Source organism: Bombina bombina, chromosome 1 (genome assembly GCF_027579735.1).
Source record: "Bombina bombina isolate aBomBom1 chromosome 1, aBomBom1.pri, whole genome shotgun sequence".
In the NCBI taxonomy this organism is placed as follows: Eukaryota; Metazoa; Chordata; class Amphibia; order Anura; family Bombinatoridae; genus Bombina; species Bombina bombina.
Genome location: NC_069499.1, coordinates 751175963 through 751198494, shown reverse-complemented (window position 1 = coordinate 751198494; position 22532 = coordinate 751175963). Strand labels below are relative to the sequence as shown.

The window sequence follows — 22532 nt, the reverse complement described above, 5'->3', positions numbered from 1 at the left end:
TGTGGTGTGGATGCAGTGTGTGTGTGTGTGTGTGTGTGGTGGATGCAGTGTGTGTGTGGTGGATGCAGTGTGTGTCTTTGCCAACACCTCCACCTACTCTCTGAGCCTCAAGAATAAAAATCTAAAATGTTGACATACAAAGCCCTCGCGCCAACACTGCACCATCATTTCTGCCTTTCTCTACAAATACTCCCCAACTCACCCCCTTTGCTCTAGCCAAGACCTACTCTCCTCATGTCTCATTACTTACTCACACACTCGTCTGCAAGACACTTCTAGGACTGCACCTATCATATGGAACTCCTTGCGTCGTTCAGTCAGACTTTCCTCTAGTCTCAAAAACTTCAAGAATTCCTTAAAAACATATCTGTTCAAAGATGTGTCTACTAATGTTTCCCTCTCCCTCAACTTCCCCATGTACATAATTTAGAATGTAAGCTCACAAGTCCACCTGTTCTCATGATCATTTTATGTAAAGATGGTTTACAGCTTATTAGTGACTCAAGGGCAGGGCCCTATACCCTTATTTATGTAAATGTATTCTGATCTTTGTACCCCATAACTGTATACTTAAAGGAACACTCCGGTCAAAATTTAAATACACAGATGAATTACATCAGACATCCTCAAACTGAGCCCTCCAGAGGTTTTGGAACTACATTCCCCATGATGCTCAGCCAGCATATCAGATGGCTGAGCATCATGGAAAATGTAGTTGCAAAACCTCTGGAGGGCCAAGTTTGAGGATGTCTGGATTACATCTTTGAATAGCAACATATTTGCAATTCAAATGTATTGGCAAGCATTCTTCTAGTAAAAGTATCACTGTTACAGCTTTAATAATTTTCTATGCATGTGCTTGTACCAGTATGGCTTGTACAATGTCAGCATTTAACAAATTCAGTCATTACCAGATGATATTAAGCACCTTAGGCTATCTGAGCAAGTGCTGTATTTAAAATGCTAGTGCACATTGCATACTTAAAGGAACATTAAACACCTCAATGATATTAATATAAAATGGTTTAATTACATGTAGTAAAACAACTTTTCAATACACTTGTATTACTTATTTTGTTCACCTTTTCCTGTAATTTAATTCTGAACATCGGGGGGGATATCCAATTCATATTAAGCACAGAAGTGCAGACACAGCTAAGTTCCCCACAGTCACTGATTGCACACTCTAGTAAGCCATTTATAACCATTCCTAATTGACCTTAGCAGAAAACAGAATTTATGCTTACCTGATAAATTTCTCTCTCTTGTGATGTATCGAGTCCACGGATTCATCCATACTTGTGGGATATTCTCCTTCCCTACAGGAAGTGGCAGAGAGAGCACCCACAGCAGAGCTGTCTATATAGCTCCTCCCTTAGCTCCACCCCCCAGTCATTTGACCGAAGGCTAGGAAGAAAAAGGAGAAACTATAGGGTGCAGAGGTGACTAAAGTTTTTTAAATAAAAATATACTACCTGTCTTAAATAGACAGGGTGGGCCGTGGACTCGATACATCACAAGAGAAATAAATTTATCAGGTAAGCATAAATTCTGTTTTCTCTTGTAAGATGTATCGAGTCCACGGATTCATCCATACTTGTGGAATACCAATACCAAAGCTTTAGGACACGGATGAAGGGAGGGACAAGACATGTTCCTTAAATGGAGGGCACCACTGCTTGTAGAACCTGTCTCCCAAAAATAGCCTCCGAAGAAGCAAAAGAATCGAATTTGGAAAATTTGGAAAAAGTATGAAGCGAAGACCAAGTCGCCGCCTTACAAATCTGTTCAACAGAAGCCTCATTTTTAAAAGCCCATGTGGAAGCCACTGCTCTAGTAGAATGAGCAGTAATTCTTTCAGGAGGCTGCTGGCCAGCAGTCTCATAAGCCATACGGATGATGCTTTTCAGCCAAAAAGAAAGAGGTAGCGTAGCCTTTTGACCTCTCCGCTTACCAGAATAGACAACAAACAATGAAGATGTTTGACGGAAATCTTTGGTTACTTGTAAGTAGAACTTTAAAGCACGAACCACATCAAGATTGTGCAACAGACGTTCCTACTTTGAAGGATTAGGACATAGCGAAGGAACAACAATTTCCTGATTGATATTCCTATTAGAAACAACCTTAGGAAGGAATCCAGGTTTGGTACGTAAAACCACCTTATCTGCATGGAAAATAAGATAAGGTGAGTCATACTGTAAAGCAGACAACTCAGAAACTCTTCGAGCCGAAGAGATAGCTACTAAAAACAGAACTTTCCAAGATAGAAGCTTAATATCTATGGAATGCATAGGTTCAAACGGAACCCCTTGAAGAACTTTAAGAACCAAGTTTAGGCACCATGGCGGAGCAACAGGTTTAAATACAGGCTTGATCCTGACCAAGGCCTGACTAAACGCTTGAACGTCTGGGACATCTGCCAGGCGTTTGTGTAAAAGAATGGACAAAGCAGATATTTGTCCCTTTAAGGAACTATCTGATAATCCCTTCTCAAATCCTTCTTGGAGAAAGGACAAAATTCTAGGAATCCTAATCTTACTCCATGAGTAACCCTTGAATTCACACCAACAAATATATTTGGGCCAAATTTTATGATAGATTTTCCTGGTGACAGGCTTTCTAGCCTGAATCAGGGTATCAATGACCGACTCAGAGAAACCACGCTTTGATAGAATCAGGCGTTCAATCTCCAAGCAGTCAGATGCAGAGAAATTAGATTTGGATGCTTGAACGGACCTTGGATTAGAAGGTCCTGCCTCATTGGCAGAGTCCACGGTGGAACAGATGACATGTCCACCAGGTCTGCATACCAAGTCCTGCGTGGCCACGCAGGCGCTATCAGAATCACTGAAGCTCTCTCCTGCTTGATTCTGGCAACCAGACGTGGGAGGAGAGGAATCGGTGGAAATACATAGGCCAGATTGAAGGACCAGGGCACTGCTAGAGCATCTATCAGTAACGCCTGGGGATCCCGGGACCTGGACCCGTAACGCGAAAGTTTGGCGTTCTGTCGGGACGCCATCAGATCCAATTCTGGTGTGCCCCATAGCCGAGCCAGCTAGGCAAACACCTCCGGATGGAGCTCCCACTCCCCCGGATGAAAAGTCTGACAACTTAGGAAATCCGCCTCCCAGTTCTCTACCCTGGGATATGGATTCCTGAGAGATGGCAAGAGTGATCCTCCGCCCATTGGATAATTTTGGTTACCTCCATCATCGCTAGAGAACTCTGTGTTCCTCGATGATTGATATAGGCTACAGTCGTGATGTTGTCTGAAATCTGATGAATTTGGCCGCAGCTAGCTGAGGCCACACCTGAAGCGCATTGAATATCGCTCTCAGTACTAGAATTTTTATCGGGAGGAGAGATTCCTCCCGAGACCATAAGCCCTGTGCTTTCAGAGATTTCCAGACTGCACCCCAGCCTAGCAGGCTGGCATCTGTCGTTACTATGAGCCACTCTGGCCTGCGGAAACACATTCCCTGAGACAGGTGGTCCTGAGACAACCACCAGAGAAGAGAATCTCTGGTCTCTTGGTCCAGATGCAGTTGAGGAGATAAATCTGCATAATCCCCATTCCACTGTTTGAGCATGCATAGTTGCAGTGATCTGAGGTGTAGGCGGGCATAAGGAACTATGTCCATTGCCTCTACCATAAGTCTGATTACCTCCATACACTGAGCCACTGATGGCCGAGGAATGGAGAGCTCGGCAAGTGATTAAAAGTTTTGATTTTCTGACCTCTGTCAGAAATATTTTCATTTCTACCGAGTCTATCAGAGTCCCTAGGAAGGAAACTCTTGTGAGAGGGAAGAGAGAACTGTTTTTTTATGTTCACCTTCCACCCGTGAGATCTCAGAAAAGCCAACACGATGTCCGAGTAAGACTTGGCTAGCTGGAAAGTCGACGCCTGAATTAAGATGTCGTCTAGATAAGGCGCCACTGCTATACCCCGCGGTCTTAGAACCGTCAAAAGGGACCCTAGCACCTTTGTGAAAATTCTGGGAGCCATGGCCAACCCGAAGGGAAGGGCCACAAACTGGTAATGCATGTCCAGAAAGGTGAATCTGAGGAATTGATGATCTCTGTGAATAGGGATGTGTAAATACACATCCTTTAAGTCCACGGTAGTCATATATTGACCCTCCTGGATCAGAGGAATAATAGTCCGAATAGTCTCCATCTTGAAAGATGGTACTCTGAGGAATTTGTTTAGAATTTTGAGATCCAAGATTGGTCTGAAAGTTCCCTCTTTTTTGGGAACCACAAACAGGTTGGAGTAAAAACCTAGCCGTTTTTCTGCTCTTGGAACTGGGCGAATCACTCCCATGGTATGTAGGTCTTCTACACAGCGTAAGAACGCCTATCTCTGTCTGGTTTGCAGACAATTGAGAAATGTGAAAAATCCCCCTGGGGGGGGAGTCTTTGAAGTCCAGAAGATATCCTTGGGACACAATTTCTAAAGCCCAGGAACCGTGAACATCTCTTGCCCAAGCCTGAGCACAGAGAGAGAGAGTCTGCCCCCAACGAGATCCGGTCCCGGATTGGGGGCTACCCCTTCATGCTGTCTTAGAGGCAGCAGCAGGCTTCTTGGCCTGTTTACCTTTGTTCCAAGCCTGGTTAGGTCTCTAGACTGACTTGGATTGGACAGAATTCCCTTCTTGCTTTGCTGCAGGGGAAGCTGAAGCGGGACCACCCTTGAAGTTCCGAAAGGAACGAAAATTATTTTGTTTGGTCCTCATCTTATTTGTTTTATCCTGAGGGAGGGCATGGCCTTTCCCTCCAGTGATGTCTGAAATAATTTCTTTCAGTGCAGGCCCGAATAGGGTCTTTCCTTTGAAAGGGATGTTTAACAATTTAGATTTTGATGACACATCAGCAGACCAGGACTTTAGCCATAACGCCCTGCGTGCTAAAATGGCAAAACCTGAATTCTTTGCCGTTTTTAATTTAGCCATTTGGAAAGCGGCATCTGTAATGAAAGAATTAGCCAACTTAAGGGCCTTAATTCTATCCATAATATCCTCTAATGGAGTCTCCACCTGGAGAGCCTCTTCTAGAGCCTCAAACCAGAAAGCAGCTGCAGTAGTTACAGGAACAATGCATGCAATAGGTTGGAGAAGAAAACCTTGATGAACAAAAATTTTCTTTAGGAGACCCTCTAATTTTTTCTCCATAGGATCTTTGAAAGCACAACTGTCTTCGATAGGTATAGTTGTACGCTTAGCAATAGTAGAAATAGCTCCCTCCATCTTAGGAACAGTCTGCCACAAGTCCAGTATGGTGTCAGATATGGGAAACATTTTCTTAAAAACAGGAGGGGGAGCGAACGGAATACCTGGTCTATCCCACTACTTAGTAACAATAGTCACAATCCTCTTAGGGACTGGAAAAACATCAGTGTAAACAGGAACCTCTAAGTAACTGTCTATTTTACACAATTTCTCTGGGACCACTATAGGGTCACAATCGTCTAGAGTAGCTAATACCTCCTTGAGCAATAAGCGGAGGTGTTCAAGCTTAAATTTAAAGGCCGTCATATCAGAATCTGTCTGAGGGAGCGTCTTTCCTGAATCAGAAATCTCTCCCTCAGATAACAAATCCCTTACCCCTACTTCAGAACATTGTGAGGGTATATTGGATACGGCTACTAAAGCGTCAGACGGCTCAGCATTTGTTCTTAACCCAGAGCTGTCACGCTTTCCTTGTAAACCAGACAATTTAGAGAAACCCTCTGTGAGGGGTTTATTCATAACTGTGGCCATGTCTTGTAAAGTAAATGAATTAGATGCACTAGAGGTACTTGGAGTCACTTGTGCTGGCGTTACTGGTTGTGACACTTGGGGAGAGCTAGATGCTAAACCCTCATTTACTTCTAACTGAGAATCATCTATTGCAATATTTTTCATTGCTAAAATATGCTCTTTATAATTTATAGACATATCAGTGCAAGTGGGACACATTCTAATAGGGGGTTCCACAATGGCTTCTAAACACATAGAACAAGGATTCTCCTTGGTGTCAGACATGTTAAACAGGCTAGTAATGTAACAAGCAAGCTTGGAAAACACTTTAATCAAAGTAAATAACACTTTAAACAAAAACGGTACTGTGCCTTTAAGAGAAGAAAAGCTGCACAAACTCTGCAAAACAGTGTAAAAAAGCAGTAAACACAAGGAAATTTTTACAGTAGCATCATAAAGCCTTAGTAACTTTGCACCACTATGCAAATAAACAATTAACCCCTTAATGTAAAAACCGGATTGAAAAAACTTCAAAACCGGTAAAATAACGTTCAGCACCATGCCACAGCTCTGCTGTGGCGCCTACCTGCCCTTTAGGAACGATTTGTGGGGAAAAAAACCTCTTTACAGCCCTCAAATACAGCAGGAATCTCTGGAGAAGTAGCTGGATGCTTCGGAGGTAAATAAACTGTGCAACTGAAAATAGGCCCCTGCCACCTCACTCGAAGTTATGGGGCCTAAAAAACACCACAGAGTGTTTCTTAAACTAGCCATGTGGGTTAATAGCCCTTAAACAAGCCAAAAAGACCCCTTAAAGTCCCTCAAAAAACGTTTTATTTGTAATTAAACCAAAACGTTTTTTCCTTATCAGTGTCACCAGTAACTATGAGCCCTTTATGCAAGCTTGGATTCCTCTTTTACTGAATACAGCTTACCTTTCCCTCATGGGGATATTGCCAGCCTTTTCTAGAAATAACACAGTCTGTCTAGAAAAAAATAGACTGAACATACCTTAATGCAGTTTAGCCTCAAACTGCTCCCCCAGCTGAAGTTTTCCTGTACTCTTCCGGCCTTGTGAGAACAGCAGTGGAACTTGGTTACAAAATGCTAAGATCATCATCCTCCTTGCAGAAATCTTCATCCATTTTCTGCCAGAGAGTAAATAGTACACACCGGTACCATTTAAAATATCAAACTTTTGCTTGAGAATATAAAAACTAAACATTTGTCACCACACTGACTTTGCCCTTCCTAGCAGTTAAGCAGGCAGAGAGAATGACTGGGGGGTGGAGCTAAGGGAGGAGCTATATAGACAGCTCTGCTGTGGGTGCTCTCTCTGCCACTTCCTGTAGGAAAGGAGAATATCCCACAAGTATGGATGAATCCATGGACTCGATACATCTTACAAGAGAAAAGGTAACCTAAGTTACAATATGGTGGAACCCACTGCTTTATGCACATTAGCTTTAACCTTGTTTTTTCAATATTTAAACAACTAATATAATTTTTAAAAATATGTATATGTACAAAATTATTCTCAAGCTAATCTTATCTCTGAATACATAATTCAAGAAATTATTTAGTGTTTAACCCTTTAAATATACGTTTGAGACTGCTATAAAACTTATTGGAAGCATTTTTGCTAATACGTGAATTTAAAAAACATAGGATTAAGAGTGTGTGGAAGTTTAAATAACTTTCCAATTTCTATTTTCTAGTTAGCTTTGGTCTCTGTATGCTAGCTGTTGATTGGTGGCTGCACAAATATTCCTTGTCATTGTCACACCTGATGTGTTCAGCAGTACATTGCTGCTTCTTCAACAAATTATGCAAGAGAATGAAGCAACTTTGATAATAGAGCATACAATTTCTTCAACTTTTTAATTAATATTTATTTCAGGGTTTTTCAAACCACAAGTCGGGACTCATTACTGGGGTCGCAAAACCATGTTTACTGGGTCTCGAGTGGTGTGTGTACACTGTATGAGAGTGGTGTGTACTGTATGAGAGGTGTGTATTGTATGAGTGTGGAGTGTACTGTATGAGTGTGGTGTGTGTGTTTTGTATGAGATTGTGTGTGCTATTACCTTTTACAACACTCACATTTGACTACAATCAGGAATACAGTATGCACATATTTTAGTCACTCTGCCAAAAATTGAAGCTACCTTTTTGGATATTACTTCAGAAATTTTCAGACCAAGCATAAAAATAGGGTTGCAAAGGTACGTGGTATCATGGAACTGGGTCTTGGGGGAAAAAGTTTGAAGAACCCTGCTCTAATAGCAAAATGTGGATTTAAATGTCAGAATACTGCAAAAGATGGTGGGTCCACTAGCCACGAGCGTGATCACGTTATCTATATGGCCTACATGAGCTTGCTCTCCCCTGCTGTGAAAAGTAAATAAAATAGAGGCGGCCTTAAAGGGCTTAGAAATTATATATGAGCCTTCCTAGGTTTGCTTTCAACTAGAATACCAAGAGAACAAAGCCAAATTGTTGATAAAAGTAAATTGGAAAGTTGTTTAAAATTACATGCCCTATTTGAAAAATGAAAGGTTTTTTTGGACTTAACTGTCCCTTTAAGTATCATATATAGCATACAATTTTCAGATTTCTATTCTCAAATTTGTTTAATTCTCTTGGTATCCTTTGTTGAAGGAGAACAATGCTCTCCTGGGGCCTAGCTGAACACATTTGGTGAGAAAGTGACAAGCAGCTAGCTCACAGAAGTGCATTACTACTATACCTACCCGTACAAACTGGTCGTTATGCCTTTAAGCACCAGTTACGTACCCTGGGACTCTGCCGCGATCTCACTAAAAATAGCGAGATTGTGCTATTTCTGCATGCCCCATGAGTGGGGCAGTGCAGAAATAGATAGGCAGAGTTACCGACGCATAGAGGGACACTGTGGCCCTCTCTTCATAGGACAGCGGTGGTGCCAAACGGTGGGTGGGAGAATAAGGAGAGAGGGGGTGGGCAGCCCATCGCTGGAGGTGGACTGGAGGGGCGGACCGCTACACCAAACAAAAAAAAACAACAACAAAAAAAACAGTCAGGCTCAGGGTAGCGGGGAAGGAGGGAGAGGGGTAAATCATACAGTGGAGGGTGTGGGCAAATGGCCAAATTTGGGAAAAGGAGGGTCAGGGAGTTTGCGGGAGATATAGATATATATCGTTGATGCATAGGCTGACCATATTGCTGCTTTAAAAAGGGACACATATGAAAAATACATATGTCAGGGCTGTTTAAAGAAATGCTTTAAATAATGTTTTGTTATAAGAACTCCGACATATGTATTTTTCATATGTGTCCCTTTTTAAAGCAGCAATATGGTCAGCCTAGTGATGCACCAAAATTAAAATTCTGGACTGAAACTGATACCGAAAATTCAAGATGCCCCTGGGCCGAAATTGAGTATTATTCTTTTTTTAGTTCTGTGTAACAGAATCAGATTTAACCGTTTTTTGTTTACCAATTATCAAAATAAAAGTATAGTCCTAGAAAAATATTATTATATGCAAAACAGTAAGTCAAGTAATGAACTCAAACAGCAGCTCTAGGCTGGCATCAAATTTAAAATATGCTACACAATAATTTTACCGAAAATAAAAAGGCAAAAAAAAACAAAAATGCAATTTTCGTCCGAAACACATATATATATACATATATATATATATATATATATATATATATATATATACACATACATATATATATATATATATATATATATATATATATATATATATATATATATATATCTCTTATTTTAGTACTGACTGTGACTTTCTGCCAGTACTTAAGATGGGGTGACCATTGTGGGGTGGGGGAGGGACGAGAGCTGTTTGAAAGAAGCTCAATGAATAGACTATTTAGAATGGAATAGAACTGCACAAGACCTAAGTGTAAAGAAAGAGGGGAGGGGCAAGCATTAAAAATGAAATATGTTAAAACTATTTGAATTGTTATTAAGATAATGGTTATTTTTCTGTAGTTAAAGTGATGGTAAACTCGGTGTACATTCTTCCCATTAACTTAATAAATGCGTCCTAATAAACTCACATACAAATATTTGGTTTACATTTGTACATTGAAAATATTGCACAATTTTACATTTTATTTGTCGCTCATTTGCGAGCCCCCTCTGGTCGCATAATTTTTAGGTACATCCAATCAGTAAGCAAGTCGTCCGATAGGCTTACTTCTATGTGAGCGGTACATGCATGCGCATTATAGCGTAATGTCGTCTGCATTGCAAACCAAGTAAACATTGAATCTGGCGATTCAATGTTTGCTTGACATATTGAGAGCCTTGCTCATGCGCTATATTTAATCCCTGTCAGAAGCACACAGAGGTTCTGACGTGAAGAGTGGGTGAGACCACAATACACGTCACTTCAGTGCTTTAGGTAAAATTAGAGGGGCGGAACAAACAAGTGCTATGAAAACATTTCCAAGTGCTTAAAAAAACAAAAAACCAGTGTGGATAGAATATTTAAAGTACGCAGAGTGGAAATGTTCAACTGTAAATAAGTGGTTCTATTCCGTCCTAACCGCTCTAGGATGGGATTGCAGTCTGGAGGGCGATAGCAGGACTTCAATTTGTCTACATCGGAACATTAGAACGGTTCTTGCTGTATGTGTCCACATGGTGAGTATGCTTTTTGCAGTCTTAATACATAGTTTTACCTCTATGGTCCCATATAGCAGACTGTGGAGGCTGCCTTTCTAGACATGTTAACGGAGCAGTAGTAATTGTATATACCCGGTTCATATAGTGTTTACAATGATGTAACGTATTAATGTGTTTCTACTTCATAGTCTGTATGTAGTTGCAGAAATTTGATGACATATCCACATATGTTCCATTGCGCTAAATCCTTTAAACAATACACTAGGACATAGGCATTCTTGATCAGAATATAGATAATATTTGCTATAGATTGTGCACACATATAAAGTTAAATTGGCCCACAAGTCTAGGGTTATTCATGCCTTCATTAATTATAGGTAGGTATTGATATTCTTCAATACACTTCCCCACACTAGCTATATTTTATTCTGCTCCTTGTTCTCTATTATGTGTGCAGTTCCCACTATGGGTCAGTTTGGCCCCGTTATGCTCAAATAGCGTATTATACAAAGCCATCCACTACTTGGATAAAATGACACATGCAATGCAAGCCAACAGGAGGTGTGTCCCTTCTAACCAATGAGAATCCTACAGCGGTTTGTGCACACCCTTTGTGCACAACACTGTGGTTAAAGGGATATTATACACTCATTTTTTCTTTGCATAAATGTTTTGTAGATCTATTTATATAGCCCATAAAGTTTTTGTTTTTTTTAAATGTATATTTTTGCTTATTTTTAAATAACATTGCTCTGATTTTCAGACTCCTAACCAAGCCCCAATGTTTTATGAGAATACTGTCAGCTACCTTCTCCAGCTTGCTCCTGTTTGTGTAAAGGGTCTTTTCATATGTAAAAGAATGTGGAGGGGGGAGTGTCTTATTTCCCACTTGCAATGGGCTTTCCAACTACCTTTTCAACAGAGCTAAACTGAGAGCTTCTAAGTAAGTTTTTAAACAGTTTTATACTGTATTTTTATATCAGTATCTGTGCATCTTATTCTTTATAGTAGTGTCTATTACATGCAGTTATATGAAAATGAGTGTATACTGACCCTTTAAGGCTGTTTCGGCCAAAATAGAGTGCAAATGATGCACACATTGGGGAGGCTAAACAACACTGCTGCATACACGCCGGTGGACACCCACTCTTGTTATACAGCACACTGCCACTATTAGTGATTATCTCATTCCTGACATGGGGGCCGATTTATTAAGGGCCGAATGGCCCTGAATGCCCCTGTTTCCGCGCAAGCCTTTAGGTGGTCATGAATAGAGCAAGAATATCTGGAGACAATGTCTGAGATATAGGGGGAACAGTGCCATTGAGGGCCTTGAAAGTCAGTCATTTTGGGTTTAATTTGGGAGGCTATAGAAAACTAGCGAAGGGATTGGCAGAGAGGTGAAGCAGAAGAAAAAAAGCGATGTGTAAGGAAGTTAAGCCTCACAGAGGCATTTAATATGGATTGTAAAAGAGATAGACGGCAACTAGGGAGACCAGAGAAGATTGAGTTGCAATAGTCAAGGCAGAAAATGAGTAGATTAAGATCTTAGCTGGGACTTGTGTAAGGAAGTGACAACATTTAAACATGTTTTAGGAACAGGCCAAAGACTGGATGTGAGGAATGAAAGAGATCTGAGTCAAGTGTGACCCCAAGACATCAGGCATGCATTATTTGGGTAATGATGCCATTATCAAGTTATAAAAAATGGGAGGGGGAGTTTTGAAGGAGGGAAATAAGGAGCTCAGTTTTGGAATAATTTAGCTTAAAGGGACATTATACACTCATTTTTTCTTTGCATAAATGTTTTGTAGATGATCTATTTATAAAGCCCATAAAGTTTTTTTTTTAAAATAAATGTATAGTTTTGCTTATTTTTAAATAACATTGCTCTGATTTTCTGACTCCTAACCAAGCCCCAAAGTTTTATTAGAATACCGACGTATACCTACTCCAGCTTGCTCCTGTTTGTGTAAAGGGTCTTTTCATATGTAAAAGAAGGGGGAGGGGGAGTGTCTTATTTGTCACTTGCAGTGGGCTTTCCAGCTACCTTTTCAACAGAGCCAAACTGACAGCTTCTAAGTAAGTTTTTAAACAGTTTTATACTGAATTTTTATATCAGTATCTGTGCATCTTATTCTTTATAGTAGTGTCTATGACATGCAGTTATATGAAAATGAGTGTATGCTGTCCCTTTAATGTGCCTGTAAACTTTTTTTTTTTTTTTTTTTTTTTTTTTTTAAATTCATCAGCCCACTTGTTAGATTCCCTTTTTTTTGTATGCATCAGGTTTGTCTCAGAGTACAGGTTAACCCATTTTGTTCAAATTTGCTCAGCATTGGTGGCAATCCCGAATTCCATCCGGGTCTGTCACAAGTAGTATTTCATCGGTGGAAAAGGAAAGGCTTAATGTTTATTAGACAATTAGTGTCAGAAGACTTGACAGTTAACTCATTCATAAACCTAGCTAGAATTTATGACCTCCCGAAAAAAGATTTCTTCGCGTTCCTACAAATACGCCACTTCATAAACAGTCTACAAACTAAATACAACCCCAACTGGTCTATGGGGATTTTAGATAATGTCATTAAGCTGTATGAAAATGGCAAGGTATCAATTTCAATAATTTACAAAGCGATTAATTCATTTAACAATGAAGAGCATTTGCAGGTGATAAAAGAGAAATGGCATAGAGAGTTCCCAAATCTAACGACAAAAGAAATTGGTCAATCCCTGAAGTTAACCTATAAATATTGGGTCCCAACTAACTGGAGAGAATCACACTTGATATTGATCAGGAAAGTCTACATAACTAATAGAAACATATCTAGATGGTATGGGACTACATTAACTTGCCCGAAGTGTAGTGCAGAGGAAGCAGATATTACTCACTATTTTTGGAGTTGCCCTAAAGTAAACCAACTATGGAGACAAATTAATTATTGGATCAAGAGGAAGCTTGATATAGAATTTGAGATTCAAATCTTTCATGTTTTTTTTCTAGTAAAACACTCAGATAAAGTTAAAGAGAATGATTTAATTAATACTATAATTTTTATAACTAGAAACCTAATCCTGAAGGACTGGAAAGGGGCGAAAGCTCCCAAATTGGTGGCATGTAAAAATGGAGTAGTTAAACAGTGCATGTTAGAACAATATGATTCACGAGAGCCAGCTAGAAGAAGCTTTTTTTAAGAAGTGGAAAAAGTTAATTTTATCGCTACCGTTGAATATACAAATCCAACTGACAGCCCCTTTCAGGAATACAGAATATGTTATGATTAATATTATAACAGGACTATTCCCTCAGAGTTAGGGTGGATAGAGAAAGAGAAAGAGAGAGAGGCGGAGCGTTGTTTTTTTTTTGTTTTGTTTTTTTTTCTTTTTCTCCTCCCCTCCCCCTACCATCTCTTCAAGATAATAGTAAGGCCAAGAGGATAATTCATGATTAACATATTTTGGGTCTCTTTTTTTTCTGTATATACTCAACATTAGAAGAAGGTTATGTATAAGACACTAGATGATAAGTTACTGGTGTCCTTTGTTAGGGGAATTATGTTAACTCTCAATATAAGAGTTAAATCTTGTACTACTTAGATTGTAACTATATATGGTACTATAAGAAGATTATTTGTAAATGTGAATAATGAAAAATGTATTTTTTTTTTATTTATGTAATTTTGGAAATTGGTATCAATAAAGCATTTAAAAAGCAAAAAAAAAAAAAAAAAAAAAAAAAAATAATAGAAAATGGAGTGTATACTGTCCCTTTAAAGTTAGTGAGAGAACATCCAAGATGAAATATGAGAAAGACAGTGACACGAGTTAGCAAGGAAGAGGATAGGTCTGGTGCCATCAGCAGACAAATTATATTGAACCCGTGGAACTTTATTAAGGAATATAATGATGACATAGATTGAGAAGAGAAGGGGACCAAGGACAGAGCCTTGTGGTACCCCAACAGAAAGTGGTAGAGGGGCAGGAGGATGCGCCAGAAAAGGCTACACTAAAAAAAAAAAGGTACAGTTAGACAGGTAGGAGGATAACCACAAGAGGGCTGTGTCACAAATGCCAAAGGATTGGAGGGTTTGGAGCGAGAGGGTGGTCAACAGTATCAAAGTCTGCAGACAGATCAAGAAGGATTAACAGAGCAAAGTGGCCTTTGGATTTTGCTCTAGGTAGACAATTAGTAACCTTGATGATTGCCGTCTGTGGATTGTTGGGGCGAAAACCTGATTGCAGTGGGTCAAGGAGTGAGTTTAGTTTAATGTGGATAAATGAGATAAACATGTATATACTAGTTTTTCAAGAAGTTTTGAGGCAAGGTCGAGTAGGGAAATAGGGTGATAGTTGGATGGCGAGGTTGGATCAAGGGGTTTTGTAAGGATAGGTGCGACTAGAGTGTTAAGAGATGGGGGAACTATACCGGTGCAGTGGAAGAGGTTGAAAATAAGTGCGAGAATATTGGTAAGGGTAGGAGAGGAAGGGAGTAGCTGTGAGGGGAAGGGATTGAGGGAACAGGTAGTGAGATGTGAGGACGATATAAAAGGGCAGAAGAGATTAATTTGTGGGTGTTGGATAATTTTGAGCTGTTCAGGGGGGTTGGAGACTTGCAGAATGTTGAGAGAATTTTTTGTTTCTGGTGGATTCAATTTTTGTTGATGAAGTGGCTGGCAGAAGCTTGAGCAGAAAGAAAAGTTGTAGTAGGAGGTGGGGGTGGGTAAAGAAGGGTAGATATATTGGTGTTTGGAGGAAGAGTAGAGAAGTATTCTTGCTTAGTAGGGCTGCAACTAGCGATTATTTTAATAAATATAACTAACTAATCAGCAAGTGCAACCCAAGTTCTGAACCAAAAATGGGCCGGCTCTTAAACATATATTTCTGCTTTTCAAATAAAGATACCAAGAGAAGGAAGAAAAACTGATAATAGAAGTAAATTAGAAAGTTGCTTACAATTGCATGCTCTATCTGAATCATGAAAGAAAAAATGTGGGTTTACTATCCCTTGAAGTAGGAGTGGAGTTGTAGTGACAGCCCAGAGGCAGAACTTTTTTTCATTTTCTGCTATGAGGTTTGTTTCTTTAGTGAAAATTTTCTGCAGGTCATATTTTAAATTAAGTAGTTACACTGAAGCACCAGCTCAATTGCAATGTGTTGATTAACTGGAGAATAAAGCAACTGTTAAAGTTTTATAATATATTGCATTTCAAATTAGCTGCAGATTTGTTTCCTTTGCTCTTGGCCTAAAGTCACATAATTATAAAAGGTAAAAATGTAGTAATGAAAAGAAGCATAATTCACAAGAACGTATTACATTCAGGAGTCATAGCTTTATTGACCGCTGCTCTGAATCTGACTGTTCCCTTCAAACAGCGCTTTGCTGTGGCTGCAATGTGTTAAGGAAAACTTACACAGTACAGCCAGAGCACAGCGCTGTTTGAAGAGGGCAACGCTGTAAAGCAACTAAAAGTTACTGCATGTGCCCTGTTCTTTCTGCAGACATGATGCAATTTCTATGAGGACATCTCAGATCACAGACACAGCATGTTCTGCATTGGGGAATGACTGATTGGTCAGGGCAGGAAAAGGATGAGATGGGAGGGAGCAGAGGTTTAAGGGTGTTTGAGAAATGTTGCTGATCTAGTGACAATGATTTTGTGGAGTTTAGTGTGACTGTTAGATGAAAGAAGCGCAGTAAGTGCTGTGATATTACAAGTGAGGAGATGTTAAGAAAGAGGAAAAAAAGGAAATTTGTGAAGTTTGAGAGAGAGCATCGGTAGCTGAATATCAAATCAAGGGAGTGTCCATCTTTGGGAGAGTCAGTCCATAGTGACAGACCAAAAGAGGGATTGAGGGTTTTTTCAGCGGGGGTTGTGGGATTGTCAACAGGGAGGTCGAAATCCCCAATAATGAGAGCAGGGGTGTCTGAGAAGAGGAAATAAGCAAGTCAGGCAGCAAAACTATTTAGAAATTTAGTTGAGGAGCCAGGGTGCGGTATATGACAGCAACACGTATAAAGAGGGGAGAGAATAAGCATATCATGTGGGTTTTAAAGGAAGAGAACGTGAGGGAAGAGATGGGCTGTATTTGGTGAAAGGTGCAATGGGAGGAAAGTAAAATACCAACACCACCTCCTTGTCTGTTTCCAGACCTAGGGGTGTGGCTGAAGTGGAGACCCCCATGTGTCCATCAATCCTAATGACCATTTAGGCGAAGTAATAAAGCTCCCATCTTGACTCCATTTTTAAGCAACAAACATGTTCTATTACAATCTCAAGGTAATTTAATTACACATAAAAAAACACAATATACTTTCATTTGTTTTTCACATTTTCTCAAGTCTGAGAAATGGAAGTACATCATGTAGACAGGTGATAGCAAAAAAAAAAAAGTTTTGGTAACAAAAATTGACAGTAGCAAGCCCAGATTGGGTCCTCCAAATAAGGTACACGGTGGGACAAAACTGGTGATCGAAAAGCAATTGCAGCAAACAAGATAATGTATTACCAAAAAAAAAAAAAAATTGTCTTTCACATGGAATAAGAGTCTTGGTCACTCTTCTGAACAGTTTTGCAATTAACAGTTTTCAGAATATTGTTCTGTGCTTTCAAGCAATTCTGTTGTTCAAAATTCTAATAAAAAGGAATATATTTAAAAAAAAAAAAAAAAAACGCATGTAGTTGACATCTGACATGTTTATTGCATTGTAATTAAAAGGGACAACATTTATTTCATGATTCAGACAGATCATATAATTTTAAACAACTTTCCAATTTACTTCTATTATCAATTTTTGCTTCATTCTCTTACTAGCCTTTCTTTAAGCAGCAGCAATGAATAACTGGGAGCTAGCTATTAGTAAGCCAATCACAAGAGAAATGTGCAGCCACCAAATCACCAGCTAGCTCCCAGCTCCTTAACCTACCTAGGTATACTTTTCAACAAAGAATACGGAGAAAGCAATGCAAATTAGATAAAAGTAATAAATTAGAAAGTTGTTTAAAATTGCATGCTCTATCAGAATTATGAAATAAAAATGTTCATGACCCTTTAAAAAGGCGTTTTATACCACTTTAAGTATTATAGCTACAAAATATTTATTATTTTAAAATAAACATATACCAATACCACAACTGCTTGTCTTCTTAAAATAAAATACCTGGTTCGAGTGTTTAGTACCCTTTAACACCCCTCAAATTAACTACTCAAAATTGAATTACCATCACAGCAACATACACGAGATAGTATTCAGCACTGAGGAAAAGAAATACTAAAGTATTCTGCAAGTTATCTACAAAGGGAAGTTGTATAATGTAGACCCCAGAGCAATGGCAACAAGTATATTTGTTGTGACTGGATTTGTTGCATTGCATTGCAGTTTCATTTTGAGAAAATAAAATGGCAGACTTGTCTGTACAATTTTACTTAAAATCCCATTTGATCAAAATGGTGATTTTTAAAGGGACACTGAACCCAAATTTTTTTTGTTTCGTGATTCAGATAGAGCATGCAATTTTAAGCAACTTTATAATTTACTCCTATTATCAAATTTTCTTCGTTCTCTTGCTAGTTATCTTTATTTGAAAAAGAATGCATCTAAGCTTTTTTTGTTCAGAACTACGGACAGCACTTTTTTTATTGGTGGATGAATTTATCCACCAATTAGCAAGAACCCAGGTTGTAAACCAAAAATGGGCCTGCATCTAAACTTACATTCTTGCATTTCAAATAAAGATACCAAGAGAATGAAGAAAATTTAATAGGAGTAAATTAGAAAGCTGCTTAAAATGCCATGCTCTATCTGAACCACAAAAGAAAAATTTGGTTTCAGTGTCCCTTTAAGCAAAGTGGAGGGCTTATGTATTCCAGAAATATTACAAAACTGATGAATCATACCAAACCATTAGTTAACAGTCCTCAAGAACCAAAGAAATAGGTAATCAGTTTCAGCACAGGTGTTTAGTTAGTAACTTATGCACTTTGAGTTACCTAAATGTAGAAATCCTAAAATTCTTTGCGTTCATCCCAAAGGTGATGAACATCTATTTCTCTTTACCATCACTGGTACTTTGGGTGGATAATATAAGAACGGAAAGAGCAGTCTGCATTTAACTTTTACTTGTATAATGTGCTTGTTCTTAAAATGGATAATGAACCCAATTGTTTTCTTTAATGCTGATAGAGCATGCAATTTTAAGCAACTTTCTATTTTACTCTTATTATCAATTTTTTTTCGTTCTCTTGGTATCTTCATTTGAAAAAGCAGGAATGAAAGCTTACGAGCCGGCCCATATACTAAATGTAGCCACCAATCAGCAAGCGCTATCCTGGTGCTGAAGCAAAGATGGGCCGGCTCGTAAGTTTACATTCCTGCTTTTTTCAAATAAAGCTACCAAGAGAATAAAGAAAATTTGATAATAGGAGTAAAATTAGAAAGTTGCTTAAAGTGAATGTAAAGTTTGATGAAGCAGTGCCTGGTTTTAAAAAACCCTATTAAAAACAGGGGCACTTTCATTAATCAAACTTTACATTTCACTCGTTTTGTTAAAATGCTTACCTTTTAATCTTGAAAGCCGCTCCAGCGCTTCCCCCGCCTGTCGCAAGCCTCTTCATATGTCAAATTACGAATCTGGCTTCCTCCAATCAGGCAATGATTCCCCGGGAGGGATGCCGTGATTGGAGAATGCCGTATTCATCATTGCTGACGTATGAAGTGACGAGCAGCAGGAGGGGGAATCGCTGGAGCGGCTTTCAAGATTAAAAAGGCATTTTAACAAAACGAGTGAAATGTAAAGTTTGATTAATTAAAGTACCCCTGTTTTTAATAGGATTTTTAAAAAATGGGCACTGAATCATCAAACTTGACATTCACTTTAAGATTGCAAGCTCTTTCTGAATCATGAAAGAAAAAAAAAAATGTCGGGTTCAGTATCCCTTTAAAGAGACATAATACCTATATTAAGCATGTGCATTTAGTCAATTGGCCTCAAACTAATGGGGAACATGGTGGCCACCAGTTGTTTCGGAGTCTGATTTCTCCTTGTAAAAGTGCAACACTATAAGATCTGGATTTGCACAGATCTTAGGGTGTTGCACTTTTACAAGAAAAAAATCCAGCTACAAAAAAAAAAAACTAAAGTTGTTCTTGGTCGCCATCTTCCACATTTGTTTGAGGCATTATCAACCGAATGCACATAGCTAACCCGTATGCTAAATCACTTGAAATGGATGCAGCATAACATAAAAGCTGACAAGATGATATCACATTAACATCTCTATGTAAAATAAGATTTTACCTCTTTTTAGCTCACAAGAGTAAGTCTTCTGTGAACAGATATCCTTCAACTACTGTCAGCTTTATGTTGAGAGAGAAAAAAAGGCAATCAGCTTCATCATTACTGACTTCACACTTTGCTTTACAGTGATCTCATAAGATTTTATAGTAAATTTCTTTGAGAAGGTAAATAACATGATTGTGTGCCTGCCAGACGCACGCTCCCATGAAGTTACTGAGGAAATTGAGGTAAAACATAGGGATGTTCAGGTGATATTTTGTAGTCAGCTTTTCACAGCTATGCTGCATCACTTTCAATTGCTTAAACATTTAATCAGCATTACTGTACAAAAATATGCAACTATCAACATCCATATAAACAATAATATTAAAAGTATTAGGAAAATTGAAGCAAGCTGCTGCAGACTGAACCAAGAAAATATAAAAGTAAATATTGCACTAGTATCAGTTTTCAAACAAAAATAAAAAATACACCTTTGCCTATTAAAAGTAAAAAATGTCAACATTAAACAAACCAGCAATTAAGATACATTTTACTAACAACAAGTCATGTCTAGAAACTTTCCAAGGGAAAATGGGGCAAATTGCAGTGTTACACGGTTGGCCTTTTAGGAACATGAAACCAAGCATTTTTCTTTCAGGATTCAGATACAGCATACCATTCTAAACATCTTTCCAGCTTATTTCTGTTCTCAAATTTGCTTACTTCTATTTGTATCCTTTGTTGATGGAGAACTACTGGGACCTAGCTGTGCACATTGTGTAAACCAATAACAAGAGGTGCACTGCTGCTCCTGGGCCTACCTAGGTAATGCTTTTCAACAAAGGATACCAGGAAAACTAAGCAAATTAGATAATAGAAGTAGAGTGAAACGTTTAAAAATTACATGGTCTATATAAATAATGAAAGTTTAATGAGGACTTTTAATTTTGACTTTACTTTAAAGTGATCATAAAGGTTTCAGTGGACTAAGGCCAGAAATATATGCAATTCCACTTTTTCTGGGTGACAGTGGATTAAGTGGGGAGTTGGGAGTCAAGAGAGCATACAAGTGGCTTGCAAGATGAAAAAGACAAGTACTTTCCAGCTCCAGCAAAGGATGAAGCCACACTAAGAGGCTTATTTTAGGACAGTATATGGCCCATCACTTGAACAACGTGACAACCTAAAACCAGATTCTCAGATAATTGGTCTAACATTGTATATTTCGTCTTGAGTGGCAAAGTAAAACTTACCTTAACTCTTCACTCTGTTTCTTGAGATTCAATATAGTTTATTATAAATTATTTTCACTAGAAATGCTCATACTACATTTTTAAAGATCTACACATTAAACTAATACATCCCAAAGGCAATTCTTAAATTGGGTAGTAAACACTTCCCACAAGAGCAAACGTCTTCCATACCATGATAAAGCTGTAACTCCAGAATTCTAATGACTGCAAAAACACAGATTATATAAAGAAGTTGTGCTCAAACAGCTGAAGATCCTGTATGAATTCTAAATAAGGTGAATAAGAGGTCCCACCCCCTTATTTACCTTTAAAGTTTTTGATGACTAACTTCTTGGCTGACCCAGGTTTAGTGTTCGCAAAGCTGGACACTGGGGAGGCTTTGGTGAGTCCGTTGGCATGATGCCCAGCTGCCACGGGAGAGATTAGCAAATTTTTATTCCTCAATTGCTGGGAAGTGGAAGAACAAGAGGAAGAGGAGGGAGACTCCTCAGCCATCTTCACATCGAGTCCAATAAAGTCCAAAGTGTCCTCAAACCTCAGTTTCTTTTGGATGTAGTTAGATGAGGTGGTCGAGTTGTTCCTGGGTGATGACAGGGGGTCAAAATCGTCCTTTTCACTACTGTTGTTCAACCGTCTCTTTTTGGAGGTGGTGGTGGTGTTACCCTCTGGTCTGACCTCCTGTGCTGGGGGGTTAGGGGTTGATAAACCTGTGGGAAACATTAAAACAACAAATAATGTATCAACCAGCCTTGTGTGTGCCGAAAACGCAGTTAGGGGCGGCCGGGTGAGTGCACTTGCGCCCGTATTAATGGCTACGGCTGTCCACCTCCTCCCCGTGCTGCGTAAAGGCCCCGGCCTGGCTCACAGGTCCCTACTTTCTGCTTGTTTATTGTCAAAAGAGAATGGAAGCAAAGATGGCTTCACTTCCTCTCTCAAGGCATCTCGGGAAGAGCGGCCTACCGGGGCCTCACAACAAACCTACTCTAACTAATCACATACACTCATCAGCCTGTTGTTATTTATTCATTATACCCCTTCACCCAATGGACTAACCGGAAGGGCTAGCGGAGAGGTCTTTCATAATGCCCGACCGTGCGGGCCTCATCCGTTGCCTTTCCTCGCCGAGCTTCCGTTTGATTGGTCCCGGCGGGGAAATTTGGGAAAGGGAGGGTTGTTAGCCACCAGCGGGTAGGAGGGGACTTTAAGCGAACACTCAGTAAGAGAGAATAAAAAAAGGCGTAACAGTGCCGCCTTATTCACTACGTTTGATAAAAGGTGGTATTCCGATTGGTTAAAATATTTGACGTAGGTTTGCCGCGTGCATCTTTAGTCGTCATTTAGTTACCAAATCCAATACCTAAAGCTTGTAGCGCAGCAGAGCTGGGTCAAGGTGGCATGCGCCCCACTTGTTGCGGTGCGAGTTGTGTTTAGGCAATTCTCGTGGCAAAACCTTATAGCAGCGTTCTAAACCGTATGCTTCCGCGCACAGCATTGTTTGCGAATACACTTTTACTTAGACTATCAGACAGGTGAAATTTTGTTCGCCCATGAATGTTTATAGCAGCAATTTGCTGGTTCTGCTTTGTTACAGGCACATATTTTGTTTAGCCGATGT

At 39.3% G+C, this 22532-nt stretch overlaps 1 protein-coding gene across 1 annotated transcript in view; it reads right to left on the bottom strand.

The window, feature by feature from the left end:
- The window catches only part of LOC128645942 (cullin-4B), a gene marked incomplete in the record, with an annotated part of 284976 nt that extends 262837 nt beyond the window's left edge, over positions 1-22139 (bottom strand). Inside the window, 2 exon segments of the mRNA XM_053699285.1 lie at positions 21223-21624; positions 21971-22139. Of these exon segments, the coding sequence (XP_053555260.1) occupies positions 21223-21624; positions 21971-22022 (454 nt within the window).
- Between the last annotated feature and the right edge of the window lie 393 nt (positions 22140-22532).